At 42.7% G+C, this 15,740-nt stretch overlaps 1 protein-coding gene across 7 annotated transcripts in view; it reads left to right on the top strand.

Annotated features, from left to right (window-relative positions):
• The window catches only part of LRCH1 (leucine rich repeats and calponin homology domain containing 1), a 267,358-nt gene that overhangs the window by 159,165 nt on the left and 92,453 nt on the right, over positions 1-15,740 (top strand). For all 7 annotated transcript variants that reach the window (XM_023731582.1, XM_023731580.1, XM_023731581.1 and 4 more), the window contains exon 3: positions 3,580-3,706. In XM_023731582.1, coding sequence (XP_023587350.1) covers positions 3,580-3,706 — 127 coding nt within the window. The remainder of the gene's footprint in view (positions 1-3,579; positions 3,707-15,740) is intronic.

The raw sequence follows: 15,740 nt of genomic DNA, 5'->3' as shown, positions 1-15,740 counted from the left end.
ATTGCCTTCTTGCCTGTATGGTTTCTGCTGAATAATCTGATCTTAGTCTTATTGTTTCTCCTTTGTCTGTGACTTGTTGTTTTTCACGAGCTGGTCTGAGGATTCTTTGTTTGTCTTTGGTTTTGGCAAGTGTGATTACAGTATGCCTTGGTGATTTTCTTTTGGGGTCTATCCTATGTGGGGTTCGTTGAGCTTCTTGGACGGCCAGCTTTTCATGTTTCATGATATTGGGGAAGTTTTCTGTCAGCAGCTATTCAATGATCCTCTCTGTGTTTTCTGTTTTCTCCCCCGTCTGGAAGTCCGATCACTCGCCGATTTTTGGTTTTGATTGTATCCCACATAATTCTCAGGGTATCTTCATTTTTCTTCATTCTTTTTTCTGAATTTTCCTCTAACAGAGTTGTATCCAAATGTTTGTCTTCAGTTACGCTGATCCTGTCTTCCACCGTTTCAAATCTGCTTCTCAGCCCTTCTATGACACTGTTCATTTCTGAAATCTTGTTGTTTATCTTTTGGATTTCTAATTGTTGTTTTTGTATAATTTCTAGTTGTGAATTCATTTTGGCATTTTTTTTCCTGCATTATTTTCCTGAATTCTTACTTTTTTTGTCAGTATTTTCCATGAATTTGTCTGCCTTTTCCATGAATTTGTCTTTTTTTCCACATTTTTGTCTGCTTTTTGCTTCTGCTCTTGGATGATTCTGAGTATTAGAGATTTGCATTCCCTATCAGGTAGTTGTAGTGCCTTTTGTTCTACTGGAGAGTCATCTGGTGTTTTATTTTGGATGCCTCCTGGAACCATCCTGTCCTGTTTTTGTAAATGTTTGGATATTGTCTGTTGTCTTTGGGACATTCAGTAGCTGTTTTTTTCATTTATTAATTGTAGATTTGTTTGTTTCATCCTGTTTTTTTAAATTGGCTATGTCTGAGTAGGCAGGCTGTGTGTTCTTTGTTGTTTGCTTGTCTTTGGGCATGATACTTTTCACCTCCTTCTTCAGTTGGCAGGCTTAGTCACTCAGATATGGTACAGAAGAGGAGGTCTAGCTGAAGAGGAGTTGTTCACATGGGTTGTTTGTGACACTTACTGCTGCCATCAGGGCGGGCTGGTAGTCAGTGCAGGTCAGGTTCCAGTAGGCTGCGCCTGTGCTGCTTGGTGGTGTGACGTTAAGTGCACGGTGCAGATAGGCAGGATGGAGAGGGTAAATTGTGATGTGTGTAGCTAAGATGTGTATGGGAGAGAGGAGAGAGGAACAGGAGCCAAAAACATACAAACAAACAAAAAGGAGTGCTAGGGGAGCTTGCCGTTGGGGTGGAGAGATGAGAGACTATGAAATGGAGAAAACCAAAAAGGGGAAGAAAAAGAAAAAAAAAGAAAAAAAAAAATGAATAAATAAAAATTAGAAAGAAAAGCAAAGCTTCCAGGGATCCTACTGGTGCATCTCCGAGGTCTGGGGAAATTGTTCCCGTGTGTCCAAGTATAGGCTTGCTAGAAGGCAGAGAGGGGTCACTCAGTTCCAGGTATTCAGGGGACAGGAAGAGAAGGAGGGTATAGAGGGACAAGAAACTGAGTAATGAAGAAAGACAAAAAGAGGGAAAAGAAAACAAAACAAATTAAAAAAAAAAAAAGAACAAAGAAACCCCCCAAAAAAGAAACAGACAAACAAACAAAAAAACCCACGAAGAAAGTAATGCTCTCAGGGATCCCTCTGCGCATCTGCGCAAATTGAGATGGTAGGTCCCAAGCCACGCAGTACTACCTGGCTAGAACAGGCTCCAAATTTGAGAAAAGAGAAAGAGAACAAACAAACAATTCATAACAAACCAAGCAAAAAAAAAATAAAAGCCCCGGGATCCCACCAATGTGGTAGCATGGACCGGGAAGCAGTTTCACATCAGAGCGGAGTTTCACAGCCTTTCAGGAAGAAGCGAAGATGGTGCACGAAGCCAGGTATTTGAACAAAAGGAGGAGGAGGTGGTGAGAGGTAAGGAAGAAATCAAAAGAAGTGGAAAAAAGCAACACCAGCAGCCAACAAATGGCACTCAGGGAGTTGGCCGGTGTGGGCAAGTGGAATCCCAGCAGCCAGTGCTTCCTAGCCAAGAGTCTGTGGCCACAGGGAGCAGAAGAAGGCCGAGTCTGGGCGAAGAAGGGTGGGGGGTGGGAAAGCATATGTTGCTGGTTACCGGTTATTCTGTCTCCTACTGGAAGCTCCGTAAAGCTGCTTTCTTATACCCCCTGTTCTCTGGTCTCTGATAGGAGTCCAAGATGGCGGACGTGTGCTGTGGTAGCTGATAGGGGACCTCTGCATGTATGTCTCCTCACTCTGTGTTCTCTGTCAGTTTCTTATTCCATTTGGTGCTTGGCTGAGTTCTTTCTTTCTTCATTTGATGCTTAGGGTTTCAGGATTGCTGTTTTCTCTGTTTGGCTTAGTTTTTCGGATCTTTGCTGTGGAGGGACGGCGTGGTGCTTCTGCGTAGAGCGCCATGTTGCCAGAAGTCTGAACCACCAACGTTTTGGTAAGCTGCCGAGCGCTTAACCATTTGGACTACCTAGGGATTATACCATTAATGCACCTAAACATGAACACAAAGGCCTCCACTGCAGCTTTCTTCATGTGTGCACATATGCAGTGAAGAAGTTTTAAATAGTTGCAGTAATAGGAGTATAGCTTTTTGGATAGTTCACTGCTTATGGGCTCCATCAGCAGAACTGCAGGGAAAAAAAGACACAACTGAAAACCACCTGTCTCCTTGTTAATAGCAGGAAAAGGGGCTTGTTGTGGGGCCAGAGGTTGGAATAAATAGTTGACATAAAAATATGGCCAGTTCATGGGTTTCATTTATCCAGTACTTTCCCATGTCTCAGTACACTAGGCATTGATGACAGAAAGTTCAAAGCCTTCTGCGTAGTGAACCTCGTAATGCAGAGCAGAGGTTGGGGTCGGGCCGAGGCCTTGACTCAGACACTTCTGGCTGCCCTGAAACCAACCCCTTTCAGCTCAGCTTCCCTTCTGCCAGGAGGCCAGCTTTTGTTTCTTTTTTTCATAGCTCTCTTGCAGATACTGAGATAGGCTTTAACGGTAGCAGCTCATTTTAGGAAAAGGAGGCCAAGTCCACAACGCTGGAAATCGGCCTGGAGGTTTTGTGAAATGCAGCAGAATTATCTTCTCCACCACTACTAAAACGGAGAAACCGATGTTTTGGGGTGCTGACTGCTCTAGTGGCACTGAGTTTCCTGCACACACTGTCAGGAAGCACACAGCGGGCACCAGCTTCCCGTTGCCATGGGTCGTACCAGCTGGCCAAGGACACGTTCTGCTTTGGAGGGGGTTGATGGGACTCCTGTATTGGGATAAGTTTTTCCTCAAAACTTCCCATGCCTTCCTTTTTAAAAATATATTTTTTTCTTTATACAGTTGTGATTTGCGTTATTACACATACGAAAAAATTATTAGACTTTTTGTATTGGTAAAATGTTTGCTCACATTACTCCTTTCTCCTTTCCTGTTACAGACGTGTTCCCATGCAGTGTGCAGTGGCCTTTGTGTTTTATGTGTGTTTTTGTTGTGTTGTCTTTTGCAGTCGAAATCAGCTGTCCACCCTGCCAGCCTGCCTGTGTGGTCTGCCTCTCAAAGTCTTAATCGCAAGTAACAACAAACTTGGATCGCTGCCGGAAGAGATAGGCCAACTCAAACAGTTAATGGAATTGGTATGTTGCTGATTGTCAACATGTTGTTTTTTGTTTGTTTACTGATCATAACCTAGCTGTGTAGAGAGACTTTTTGCAGCAGTTGGGCAAGGAGGAGCTTCAGTTGTTTGAGGACAGTGTACGACAGACATTAGCAGGGAGGGTAACAGCTTTGGCTTTTCTGTGATATAGAGACAGTTTCTGAAATAGTTTACAGGTTATCATATTGTAATTAGATAATTTTTTTAGATGGCTTGTAAGTTCATGATAAATTATGGATAAACTGGCAAAATGATCTACAAACAAGTTTGTAGGCCATACTTTATAAAGATGTATAATTGAGTCAGGGCTCAGGAGACAGTAAGAATAGAGCGCTCTGATTCTGTAAGGGTTTTAGAAAGCGTTGCCTGAAATTGATGCAACTTGAAAAATGTGACTATGTCCCTGGAGATTAAAAAAAGAAGAACAAGTTATCAAGGGCAGAGTTGGGTAAGTGTGTGCCTAAAGCTGAGATGTACTGTTCTGTTTCAGCTCTTTCATTGCTAATTTAATTACTTAACTTGTTTTAAAATGGGGAAAGAGTGCATCCTTTCTAGGTTTCCATTGAGCTAAGATGAGCAGAAAAACGAGGCAAGGAAGAAAAATCGGGGTAAAGGATAATTCATCCTTGAATGATGCAAATGATTAAACGCGCTTGGCTGCTAATTGGAGGGTTGGCAGTTCAAGTCTGCCCAGAGTTGCCTTGGAAGAAAGCCTTGGTGATCTACTTCTGAGAGGCCACAGCCATTGAAAACCCTATGGAGCACTGTTCTACTCTGACACACATGGGGTTGCCATGCGTTGGAGTCAACTTGATGGCAACTAGTATTTACCAAGCAAGCATTATTCAGTATGGACTTTGTGTCAAGCCGAGAGCTCAGTGTTGTAATTAAAACAATGAAAAGGACACAGTACCTGTCTTCAGGTAGATCCCAATATGGAACATTGAGGGCGAATAAGTGTCCCAACAGTTTCTTAGGAGTTACCTGGAACACCATGGTGAGATGAACAGTGAGGCCCTGATAGAGAGGCTGTGATCAATTAGTCATGTCTGCAGTGGCAATTAACTAGGAGAGTGACAGCATCCCTGCCACATATTCAACTTTGACTTTCATAGTACCAGTCAACTCTGACTCATGGCAACCCCATGTGTTCAGAGTAGAACTATGCTCCTTAGGGTTTTTAGTAGCTGATTTTTCTGAAGTAGATCACCAGGCTTTTCTTCTGAGGCTCCTCGGGGTGAATTGGAACCTCCAGTCTTTTGGTTAGCAGCCGAGTATGTAACCATTTGCACCTGCCAGGGACTCTTGACTTTAGTATAAACCAAACCAAAACCTTGCTATCAGGTTGATTCCGACTCATAGTGACCCTGTAGGAAAGCGCAGAGCTGCCCCATAGGGTTTCCAAAGCTGTGATCTTTACGGAAGCGTACTGCCACATCTTTCTCCTACAGGAGTGGCTGGTGGATTTAAACCTCTGACTCGTTCAGTTAGCAGCTGGGCCTTAACCACTGCACCACCAGGGCTCCTTTGACTTAGGTATAGAAAAGAGTAATTGCTATATAATGGGATTAGAACTATAAAAAAGAGTGTCTTCTTCAGTACATATTTGATGGCAATAACTGAAACCCATTCAGACTAGCTTACTCCAAAAGTAGGGATTGGTCGTAAGGATGCAAGGGTCTATAATGTCATTCAGTATCAAGAAATTTAGTCAAGTAGCATGAGCGACTAAAACAAGACACTAGAAAGTGGTCAAGAACCAAGGCAATGATTTGTTTCTCTCTCAGCATTCTCTGCTTCTTTGTATGATAGCAGAGGCTGCCCAGTCCACAGATCCCAACTTTACACGTCCTCCCAGCCAAAGCACATGACAGAGACCTACCAGCATCTCTCGGCCCTAGTTTCTAAGTGAGAGCAAGGCTAGGGTCCACTATCCAACGTCGTCTCCTCACCCAGTCAGTGATGGCCAAGGCACACAGTCACATTGCCCAGACTAAGTCACTCAGATGCTACAGAAGAGAGCAATTCTAAAAGAAGACAGTGTTAATTTGGGCAGACATCCCACTTACAGGAAGCATGTGCATGAGTTAGGGAATGATTCAGTCAGTGTTGGAATAGGAGAGGTCTGTAAAGGAAGAAACATTTGAGAGGCCTCTTGCCTTAGTTACCTAGTGCTGCTGTAACAGAAAGACCACAAGTGGGTGGCTTTAAAGAAGGGAAATGTATTTTCTCACAGTTCAGGAGTCTGGAAGCCCAAATTCAGGGCACTGGCTCTAGGGGAAGGCTTTCTCTGTTGGCTCTGGTGGGGGAAATCCTCATCTTAGCTTCTCAGCCCCATCTTTCCTCAGTTCCTTGGTGATCTCCACATGGCATCTATTTTCTTCCATTTGTGCTGGCTTGTCTCTGTGTCTTTGCTGCTCCCGGCTAACTCAGAAGTGATTAGGTTTAGGGACACACTCTACACTGGTATAGCCTCATTAACATAACAAAGAAAACTATTTCCAAAAGAGATTCTATCCACAGGTATAGGGGTTAGGATTCCCACATGTATTTTAGGGGAACATACTTCAATCCATGTTGTTGTTGTTAGGTGCCTTCGAGTCAGTTCCAGCTCATAGCGACTCCGCGTAAAACAGAATGAAACACTGTCTGGTCCTGTGCCATCCTCACAATTGTTGCTATGTTTGAGCCCATGTTGCAGCCACTGTGTCAATCCATCTCGTTGAGGGTCTTCCTTACCAAGGACCCTCTGTCCTTCTCCAGGGACGGATCCCTCCTAATAACATATCCAAAGTATGTGAGACAAAGTCTCACCATCCTTACTTCAAGGAGCATTCTGGTTGTACTTCTTCCAAGACAGATTGGTTCATTCTTCTGGCAGTCCATGGTATATTCAATATTCTTCTCCAGCACCATAATTCAAAGGCATCAATTATTCTTTGGTCTTCCTTATTCATTGTCCAGCTTTCACATGTATATGTGGTGATTGAAAATACCATGGCTTGGGTCAGGTGTACCTTAGTTGTCAAAGTGGTATCTTTGCTTTTTAACACTTTAAAGAGGTCTTTTGCAGCAGGTTTGCCCAATGTGCTATGTCCTTTGATTTCGTGACTGCTGCTTCCATGGGCATTGATTGTGGATCCAAGTAAAATGAAATCCTTCACAACTTCAATCATTTCTCCGTTTATCATAATGTTGCTTATTGGTCCAGTTGTAAGGATTTTTGTTTTCTTCATGTTGAGGCGTAATCCATTCTGAAGGCTGTAGTCTTTGATCTTCATCATAAGTGCTTCAAGTCCTCTTCACTTTCAGCAAGCAAGGTTGTGTCATCTGCATAATGCAGGTTGTTAATGAATCTTCCTCCAATCCTGATGCCCCGTTCTTCTTCATACAGTCCAGCTTCTCAGATCGTTTGCTCAGCGCACAGATTGAAAAAGTGTGGTGAAAGGATACAACCCTGATGCACACCTTTCCTGATTTTAAACTATGAAGTATCCCCTTGTTCTGTTCAAAAGACTGCCTCTTGGTCTATGTACAGGTTCCACATGAGCACAATTAAGTGTTCTAGAATTCCCATTCTTCGCAGTGTTATCCATAATTTGTTATGACCCACACAGTAAAATGTCTTTGCATATTCCATAAAGTACAGGTGAACATGAATTTATAACACCCCTTAATAGACCTCTGTGGGATTTTCTAGATGGAAAAAAGAAGGCAGGGGCAGGGAAGGCATTCAAGGGAGACTGGACAGCTGGTGCAAAGGCAGACAGCCTGGAGGTACCTGGCATGCTTGGGGAGTGGAAGCAGGTTAATCCTGCTGAGGTCTAGGTAGAATGGGGCTGGGCGCTTTGTCCTCTTGGCCACTGCCTTCGATTTAGGCCACCACCAGCTCCTTCACGTGGCATTCATGGTCTTCTGTGGTCTGGCCCCTGCTTACCTCTCCAGGTTCATTTCTGCCTCTAAGTTCTGGAAGTGCACCTTGTTCACTTTCACTTCATGATTCTGCACACACCACTCTTTCTGCATGGACTGTTTCTTCCTTCCACTCTTATTTTGGTCTCTTCCTAGCCAAATTAGAGATCACTTTCTCCAAAAAGCCTTCCCCGAGGCTCCAAGACTCAGGTGCTCCTAAGGCAAGCACCCTATGCTTACCATTTAATTTTCGTGGACTCACAGTTGTCTTTGTACTTGCTTTCTCCACACCAGCTCCCCTCACACCTTGAAAGGTGTGTCTTACTTGCTGTTGTGTCCTAGGTGCCTGGCACAAGATAAGAAACCAAACCAGTTGCCGTCGAGTTAACTCCGACTCATGGCTACTCGTGTGTCAAAGTAGAGCTATGCTCCACAGGGTTTTCAATGGCTGTGATCTTTCAGAAGTAGATAGCTAGGTCTTTCTTCCCAGGCACCTCTGGGCGGATTTGAACAGCCTACTTTTTGGTTAATAGTTGAGCGCTTGACTGTTTATGCCACCCAGGGCCCTTGGCACATGATTGGTGTTGTTGGCTGCTATCACGTCGATTGTGACTCATAATAACCCCACGTGACAGAGTAGAACTGCCCCGTAAGGTTTTCTCGGCTGTCATCTTTATGGAAGCAGATCGCCAGGTCTTTCTCCTGTGGAGCCACTGGGTGTGTTCATACTGCCAACCTTTTGGTTAGCAGCCCAGTGCTTAACCATTGCGCCTAGGTGCTCAATAAGTGTTTGCTAAATGTTGTTGTCATGTGGCAGAAAGTGAGCCTAGAAAGATGCAGATCGAAGCCACAATGAGATACCACTTCACTCCCATTAAGAAGGATAAGATTAAAAAAAAAAAACAAAACTGGAAAATAGCGAATGTTGGTGAGAATTGGAGAAATCAGAACCCGCATTCATTGCTGGTGAGAATGCAAAATGGTACAGCCACTGTGGAAAACGGTTTGATGGTTCATCAAAAAGTTAAAAATACAGCTACCATTTGACCCAGCAATCCCACTCTTAGTTATATACCCAAGAGACTTGAAAGCAGCAACACAAACAGAAGCATGTACACCAATGTGCATAGCAGCACTATTCACAATAGCCAAAAGATGGAAACAACCTGATCATCCATCGACAGATGAGTGGATAAACAAAATGTGGTACATACACACAATGGAGTATTACTCTGACAGAGAAATGAAGTCCTGATACATGTCGCAACATAGATGAACTTTGAAAATATGCTGAGTGAAATACGTCAATCACAAAAGGACAAATATAATATGATTTTGTTAATATAAAACTTTAAAACTAGAGACCAGAGTTTGACTACAGGTACCTGGGACAAGAGGGAAGTCTTTGGCTAGCTAGCACTGAGTTTCTGTTTATGGCGATGGAACATATGGCAGTGGGTATTGGTGATGGTTGCATAACATGATTGATGTAATTGGTTTCAATGAATTGTATAAGTGACAAAAGTTGAATTGACAAATGTTGTGTTGGCTATATTTTTTTGAAAAAAAAAAAAAAAAAAAGGCTTGGGACAGACTGTGAAGGCCCCCAAGTACTGTGCCAGGGGGTCTCTGTCTTGCAATCCAAATTAACTCAGAAGGTGCCATTTTAACTGGTTCCAGAAAACAAAAATATAGACTAATACTTTGGATGAAACTGATAGTTATGTGCTTTTTTCAGGAGTCTGATAAGCCACAAAATCTTGGGTTGCTAAAATCTGATTAGGTCTTACAAACACAATACAAATAACAAGTTGGGTGTTTTTCCACTTCTCGGGTTCCTGCGGATGGGTGGCACACTGGTGAGGGTGATCATATGGAACCTCTGTGGAACCTTTTGGCAGCTAGTCTGTTTTTCTGTCCCACTGAACCCTGGGCTTAAGCCAACACAGCGTGCCGCCCATCAGCTGTGCTAGCAGGGTTATGTACCAGCTCATCTGTTGCTAGGTGGCACAGGTGTTGAGCTCTGGAGCTAAGCCCACCAGACCAGGGCTTTCCCCAAATACCCACCCCATCAGCTGCAGGGTAGACATGCATCAGAAGTAGAACAGCACTGACTCCAGCTCTAGAATGCACAGCCTCTGAGTGGTGCCAAGGGATGTTCTGATATTGCCTTAGACACCCTGTCCTGAGCCAGCTCTAGCAAAGGCTCCTCTGCATCTGACTCACAGCTCTGTTGACACCTGGTCCCGTGTCTTTTGTCCACCAGCAATAGGTGTTGAACCCTAGAGCCCTAGAATGTTAGAGTCATAACCAAAAAGCAAACCACTTGCCATCTGGTCAATTCTGATTCATCCCCTGCGTGTCAGGGTAGAAGTGTGGTTCATAGAGTTTTCCAGGCTGTGACCTTTCGGAAGTAGATTGCCAGGCATTTGTTCCGAGGCGTCTGTGCTTGGTGTCTTATGCTGGGTTCTCTAGAGAAGCAAAACCAATGATGCATATAAATATATATAGAGAGATTTATATCATGGAAATGGCTCAAGCAGTTGTAGAGGCTGGAAAGTCCCAAGTCCGTGGATCAGGCTGGAGGCTTCTCCTGACTCACGTAGCTGCAGGGGCTGGAGAACCCAAGATCGACAGGTCAGACAGCAGGCCTCTGGCTCACAGGCTACAGAGGCCGACAAATCCCAAGATCGGCAGGTAAGATGGCAGGTAAGCGGCTAGCTCAAGTCCCAAGAACTGGAGGTCAGATGAATAGGAGCCAGCTGCAGGATCCAGAGTGAGCAAAAGCCAGCGAGCTTTGCCAGAAAGTCCACCTATATTGGATGCAGGCCATACCCCCAAGGACACTCCCTTTCAACTGATTGGCCGCTCATAACAGATCTCATTGTGGAGGTGATTACATTATATCAGATCTCATTATGTAGATGATTACATCATTACATAGCTGCCAAACTGCACCACAACTGTCAAACCACTGAGAATCATGGCCCAGCCAAGCTGACAGAACCTCCAACCTTATGGTTAGCAATTAAGCACTTAACTGTTTGTGCCACCCAGGAACTCCTGTTAGAGCTATGGAGGATTTTAAAAAGCTTCTAGTGTAACCTCTTGCTGTCTTACAAATGAAGAAACCCAAGGCAGAGAGACATTGGGCAACATAAGGAAGGTCACCCTGGAGAAGCTCAGTTGTAATTTAAGCTGAAACACCCTAACCCAGCACTGGCCAATGGAATTATAATACGAGTAACAAATGTAATTTTAAATGTACTGGTAACCACATTTTAGAAAAAAGTAAAAAGAAGCAAGTGAAATTAATTTTAATACTACAGTTTATTTAACCCAATAAAGCCAAAGTATTACTACTTCAACATTTATACCAAAAAACCAAACTAGTTGTGGTCAAGTCGATTCCAACTCATGGTGACCCCACGTGTGTCAGAGTAGAACTGTGCTCCATAGGGTTTTCAGTGGCAGATTTTTCAGAAGCAGATCACCAAGCCTCTCTCACAGCACGTCTCTGGGTGGGTTCGAGCTGCCAATCTTTTGCTTAGTAGTTGAGCACTTAACCATTTGCACCACCCAGGAACATATAAAAATTATTAATGAGATATTTTACATTCTTTTTTTTGTACTGAGGCTTGGAAATCCAGTGTGGGTGTTACACTCATAGCACATCACAATTTGCACTAGCTACATTTCTCATGCTCAGTAGCCACAGATGGCTGGTGGCTAGTATATTGGATGGGACAGCCGCGTAGCCTATGTTCTTTCTACTCAACTCCCCCATATTTGAGTAAATATGATCTTTGTTAAAAAGCATTTGATTTGGGAAGTTGGTGACAAATAATACGCCACCATTATTTAACCACAAGGACTAACTGGCCTTGCTTAGGGTCACAGACTAAATAAAGATTATTTTCCATCTATTCTTATTTATCTTTCATATCTTTTTGCTTAAAATAGTAGTATTACTATAGGTAACCATTGTCAGATTATTTTTAGCCATCAATTGGAGGAAAATTCCCTGGAAACCTTGAAATAATTCTAAATTGTGGTGGGAGGCTGCTGTTTTGGGGTCCTATGGTAAGTAACCAACTTGTTTAAAAATTTGGGAACTCCCCACACATCCACAGCACCTTAAACTGCCTGAACGCTGGTAAAAATCTCTCCATTTATTGGGCTTTGAGAATTGTTCCATAACTATTTTGGAAGGAATATTTTTTTAAATTTTCACACTAGACTCAAGGTATCCCAAATTGAGTTGTAAACTCTCTTCTGTGTGTAACTGAATAATTCAGAGTCAATATTCACTTTAATTAAAAAACAAAAACACCTCAGCCATGTACAGGAAAGCAGCTATCCTTTTTAACTTTTGAGAGGCACTGGAGTTGAAAAACAAGAACTTGCCCTGTTAATACATCACAATTATCTAAGAACCTTAAAACATAAAGCATTCCCGTTCAGTCATGTGCTTGTCCAGCCATTTGAGATTGTTCAGGGAAGATTGAACATGGTTGTTCCTCCTCCCGTGAAGAAGCCACTGACAAAGCACTACTGAATGATCCTTATCTTGAATCAACAAGAGAGGCCAGGATGTATTTGCACATCATTGTAGGTGCAGGAGGAATCTTAGCTTTAGGGGCCAGCCCCTTGGCCACTTTGAATTACTTCTGTCCCCCTGTCCTCTCAGAGCTCCAGCTGTATATATGTTGCTTTGTAAGTCTCTGTATCTGCATGTGCTTTCTTGTTCTATGAAGGGAAAAGATTAAGCACTGACATTTACTGAACACCTACTGTGTACCAGGCACTGTGCTAGGTTACATGACATGTATTATTTCATATAATCTTTAACACAACCCAGTAAGGTAGGTATTATCTACATTTTACACAAAAGTTTGAGTTTCAGAAGTACTTTCCCAGAGCTGATGTTAACACCAGGTGTGTGTGACTGCTTTCAACAGCACAACCCAGCCACTGTCTCCTCGTCTACATTGTGAGGACCTCATCGGAGGAGGGGAGGCCATGATTTCTTTCTTTCATGTTCCTGGTTCAGTTTGCAGTGGTTTTCCTATTAAAGGTTTGGCAGGCCATGAAGAGCTGAAAATGAATCGGAGAATGTTACAAAAAAGGGTGTGGTACAAATGGGCAGTGTTGGTCTTGAAAGTTCTCTTCCTGTGGAAGCACAGCCAGGCAGGAGGGGCAGGAGACTTCCCTTACGTTGACTAAACTTCATTTTGCTCATATTAATGTTTTCAAATATGGCTCTTTGACTATTAAATTATGCCTGGAGGATGAGGTATGCTAAATATTTGGTAAGAGCTGCTTTATCAAGGCCACATGTTGTCATTAACAGAGGAAACCCTGGGTGGTGCAGACAGTTAAGCCCTCAGCTACTAACCAAAAGCTTAGTGGTTTGAATCCACCCAGATGTACCTCAGAAGAAAGGTCTGGTGATCTTCGTCCAAAAAATCAGCCATTGAAAACCCTCTGGAGCGTAGTTCTACTCTGACATGCATGTGGTTGCCATGAGTCAGAGTTGACTCCAGGGAAAATGGTATCATTAAGCGACAAGGGTGAAGGCAAAATATGCCAAGTTAGAGCACAGTAGACTTGAGACCCTTTTATGGGGTGTTTGCCAAAGATCTAGGGGCCTTCCCATTGGTTCTGTATACATGCTGACATGTTGGGGTCCAGAGATGCTCTATCTCTTGTGTGTGTATACATGTGTTTCCCTCAACTTCATCCTCTTGCAACTCACGCAGTATGTGAGAATCATTTCTCCAGCTTTTACTTCCTGTCAGAGAACACAATATCACTGATCTGCAGCCCCGCTTTTACAACTAAAAAGCACCTAAGACCTGACTCAAGTAATAATGGATTGGAAGGTCCCTTTCCTGGCCCTGACTAGACATGCTGTCTGTTATTCTCTTTTCATAAGATGTTTGGTTGTGAGAAGGGTTTGAATTTGAGGATTGATTATAGGCACAGTGTACTGAGCACCTTCTGAGGAAATTTCCATCTTCATGACTTTTCTGCTTTACATTCCAATCTCTGAGGTAGGTATGGTGGAGACATAAATTCATGTGTCTGCCATAATCATTTGTCCAGTCATAGTGTCTGGAGATGCTGTTGCCTGATTAGGGTCCGTGCCCTGCAGTAGTCGAGCCAATGAGACCTGCTCCAAGTCAGAAAGAGTGAGAAAGTTTATTTAGGAGGTGTCCACCAAAGGGGAGTCCGACAGCAACGCAGGCTGTTTCTGTGGAGTCCCCAAAGGCGTTTTTACATTAGAGCTTATATATGATTTTTACAAAGGTTAGAAGTGTCTTTGTAGCCCGCAGATGGCATGGCCGGATGAGTTATTCATTACAAGGTAATTACAAGAGACTCTTTATCATACTCAAGAGATACATGCCGGACATCTCCTTATCAGGCTAAAGATATACATGTCAGACATCTGGGCTCTAATCTTCCTGTGGGGGGTCATAAGTCACAGGTGGCCGGACAGAGCAAAACAAAGTCATTAACAAAGCATGAGGAAAGGAGATGGTAGACAAAAAAAGAAAAAAATTATAGGTTCATCATGGCATTAGTTATGTCAAGCTTTCAGGCGCCCATTTTGAAAAGGAGAAAACATGCTGTGGAGTATTATGGTCACAATGCCTTGTAACCTCTCTTGTTTCTGTGGGACAGCTGGAAAGCCTTGGCTTCTTCGAGACCGTTTCCATTGCGTCCATTTCTGCCCTTCTTATAAAGAGCAGCAGGGTGGGCATGAGGGTGTTAAGGGTGTGAGAGGCATGTGAAGTAGACTTTTATCCTGAAGAAAACCACCCAATAAGTGTTGAGAGGTGATAATTTATCATGCCAGAGGTTGCTAGAAAAATTTTCAAGTTTGAATGAACATAGTGATTTTTATTTTTAAGTTCTGCTGCTGGAGGGAGCATCAGAATGATTTAATTCTTGCCTCTTATTTTTAGTTAGGCACAGAGAGGGTAAGGCACTTACCCAAAGTTACGTGATGAGTCATACAAAAGCCATTTCCAAAAAAGGGCATTGTCACAGGGTGGGATGCCAATGTTAATAGCTTGCATTTTCTGTCAGAACTTTCTCATTTCCTTCAGTTAAATAAAGAGACAGATTTATTACAAAAGTACAGTGTTAGCAACAGTATCACCACACTAAGTATTTGCAAACCTCAAAGTCAGAACAAGGTAGCTTGAGAGAGTACCACCTGTAATTCCACGCAGTGTGACCTGGTCTCACTGGAAGCCGTCTCTCACCAAGATCATCTTAGTATTTATGTTGGTCTTCACTAGAGATCAGGCCCCTGGGTGGCTTGAGCTATTTGCGATTGGCTGCTAACCTGAAGGTCAGCAGTTCGAACCCACCCAGCAGCTCCGTGGAAGAAGGGTCTGCCAATCCACTTCCATAAAGATTACAGCCAAGAAAACCCTAGGAGCAGTTCTACTCTGTCACACGGGGTCACCATGAGTTGGAATCGACTTCAACAGCAATGGGTTTCATTAACAGTCACTCCTTAAAAAAGACTTCTCATTTTTTTTCTTAAATTTTGTTTTTTGAAAGTAAGCTTTATCTAGTTTAATAAACCCTGGATTTACTCTGATGTTTCAAATTGTTGTCATCTTTGCATTCTGAAGGTATATAATATAATAATGAGCAGTTAGTAACAAAAAATTAATATCTAGCATTTAGCACTTCAAGAGGCTTTCATTATTGTCTAGAAGGTCTGGATGAAATGAGAATTTTAACTTCTATAGAAGTTTTTCTTTTGGTTATGATGATAAAACTAGTGGAAAATGAGTATATTTTAAGCTATCGTTAGAATTCTCTGATTGTCTGTTTTGTGTTTTATCTAAATGACAAGACTGAACTGGTTGGACTATACAAATTTGAGTATTTACACCGTCACAATGAGATTCTTTTCCATATCAAAAAGAATAAATTCAGTAAATCTTTACAGATGCTTCTGATGATTTTTTTTTTTTAATATTTTATTGTACTTCAGGTGAAGGCTTACAGAACAGATAGTTTCTCATGTAACAGTAACACACATGCTGTTTTATGACATTGGTTAACAACCCCAC

Source organism: Trichechus manatus, unplaced genomic scaffold (assembly GCF_000243295.1).
Source record: "Trichechus manatus latirostris isolate Lorelei unplaced genomic scaffold, TriManLat1.0 scaffold00044, whole genome shotgun sequence".
Taxonomy (NCBI): Eukaryota; Metazoa; Chordata; class Mammalia; order Sirenia; family Trichechidae; genus Trichechus; species Trichechus manatus.
This window is presented reverse-complemented; position numbering and strand designations above follow the sequence as displayed.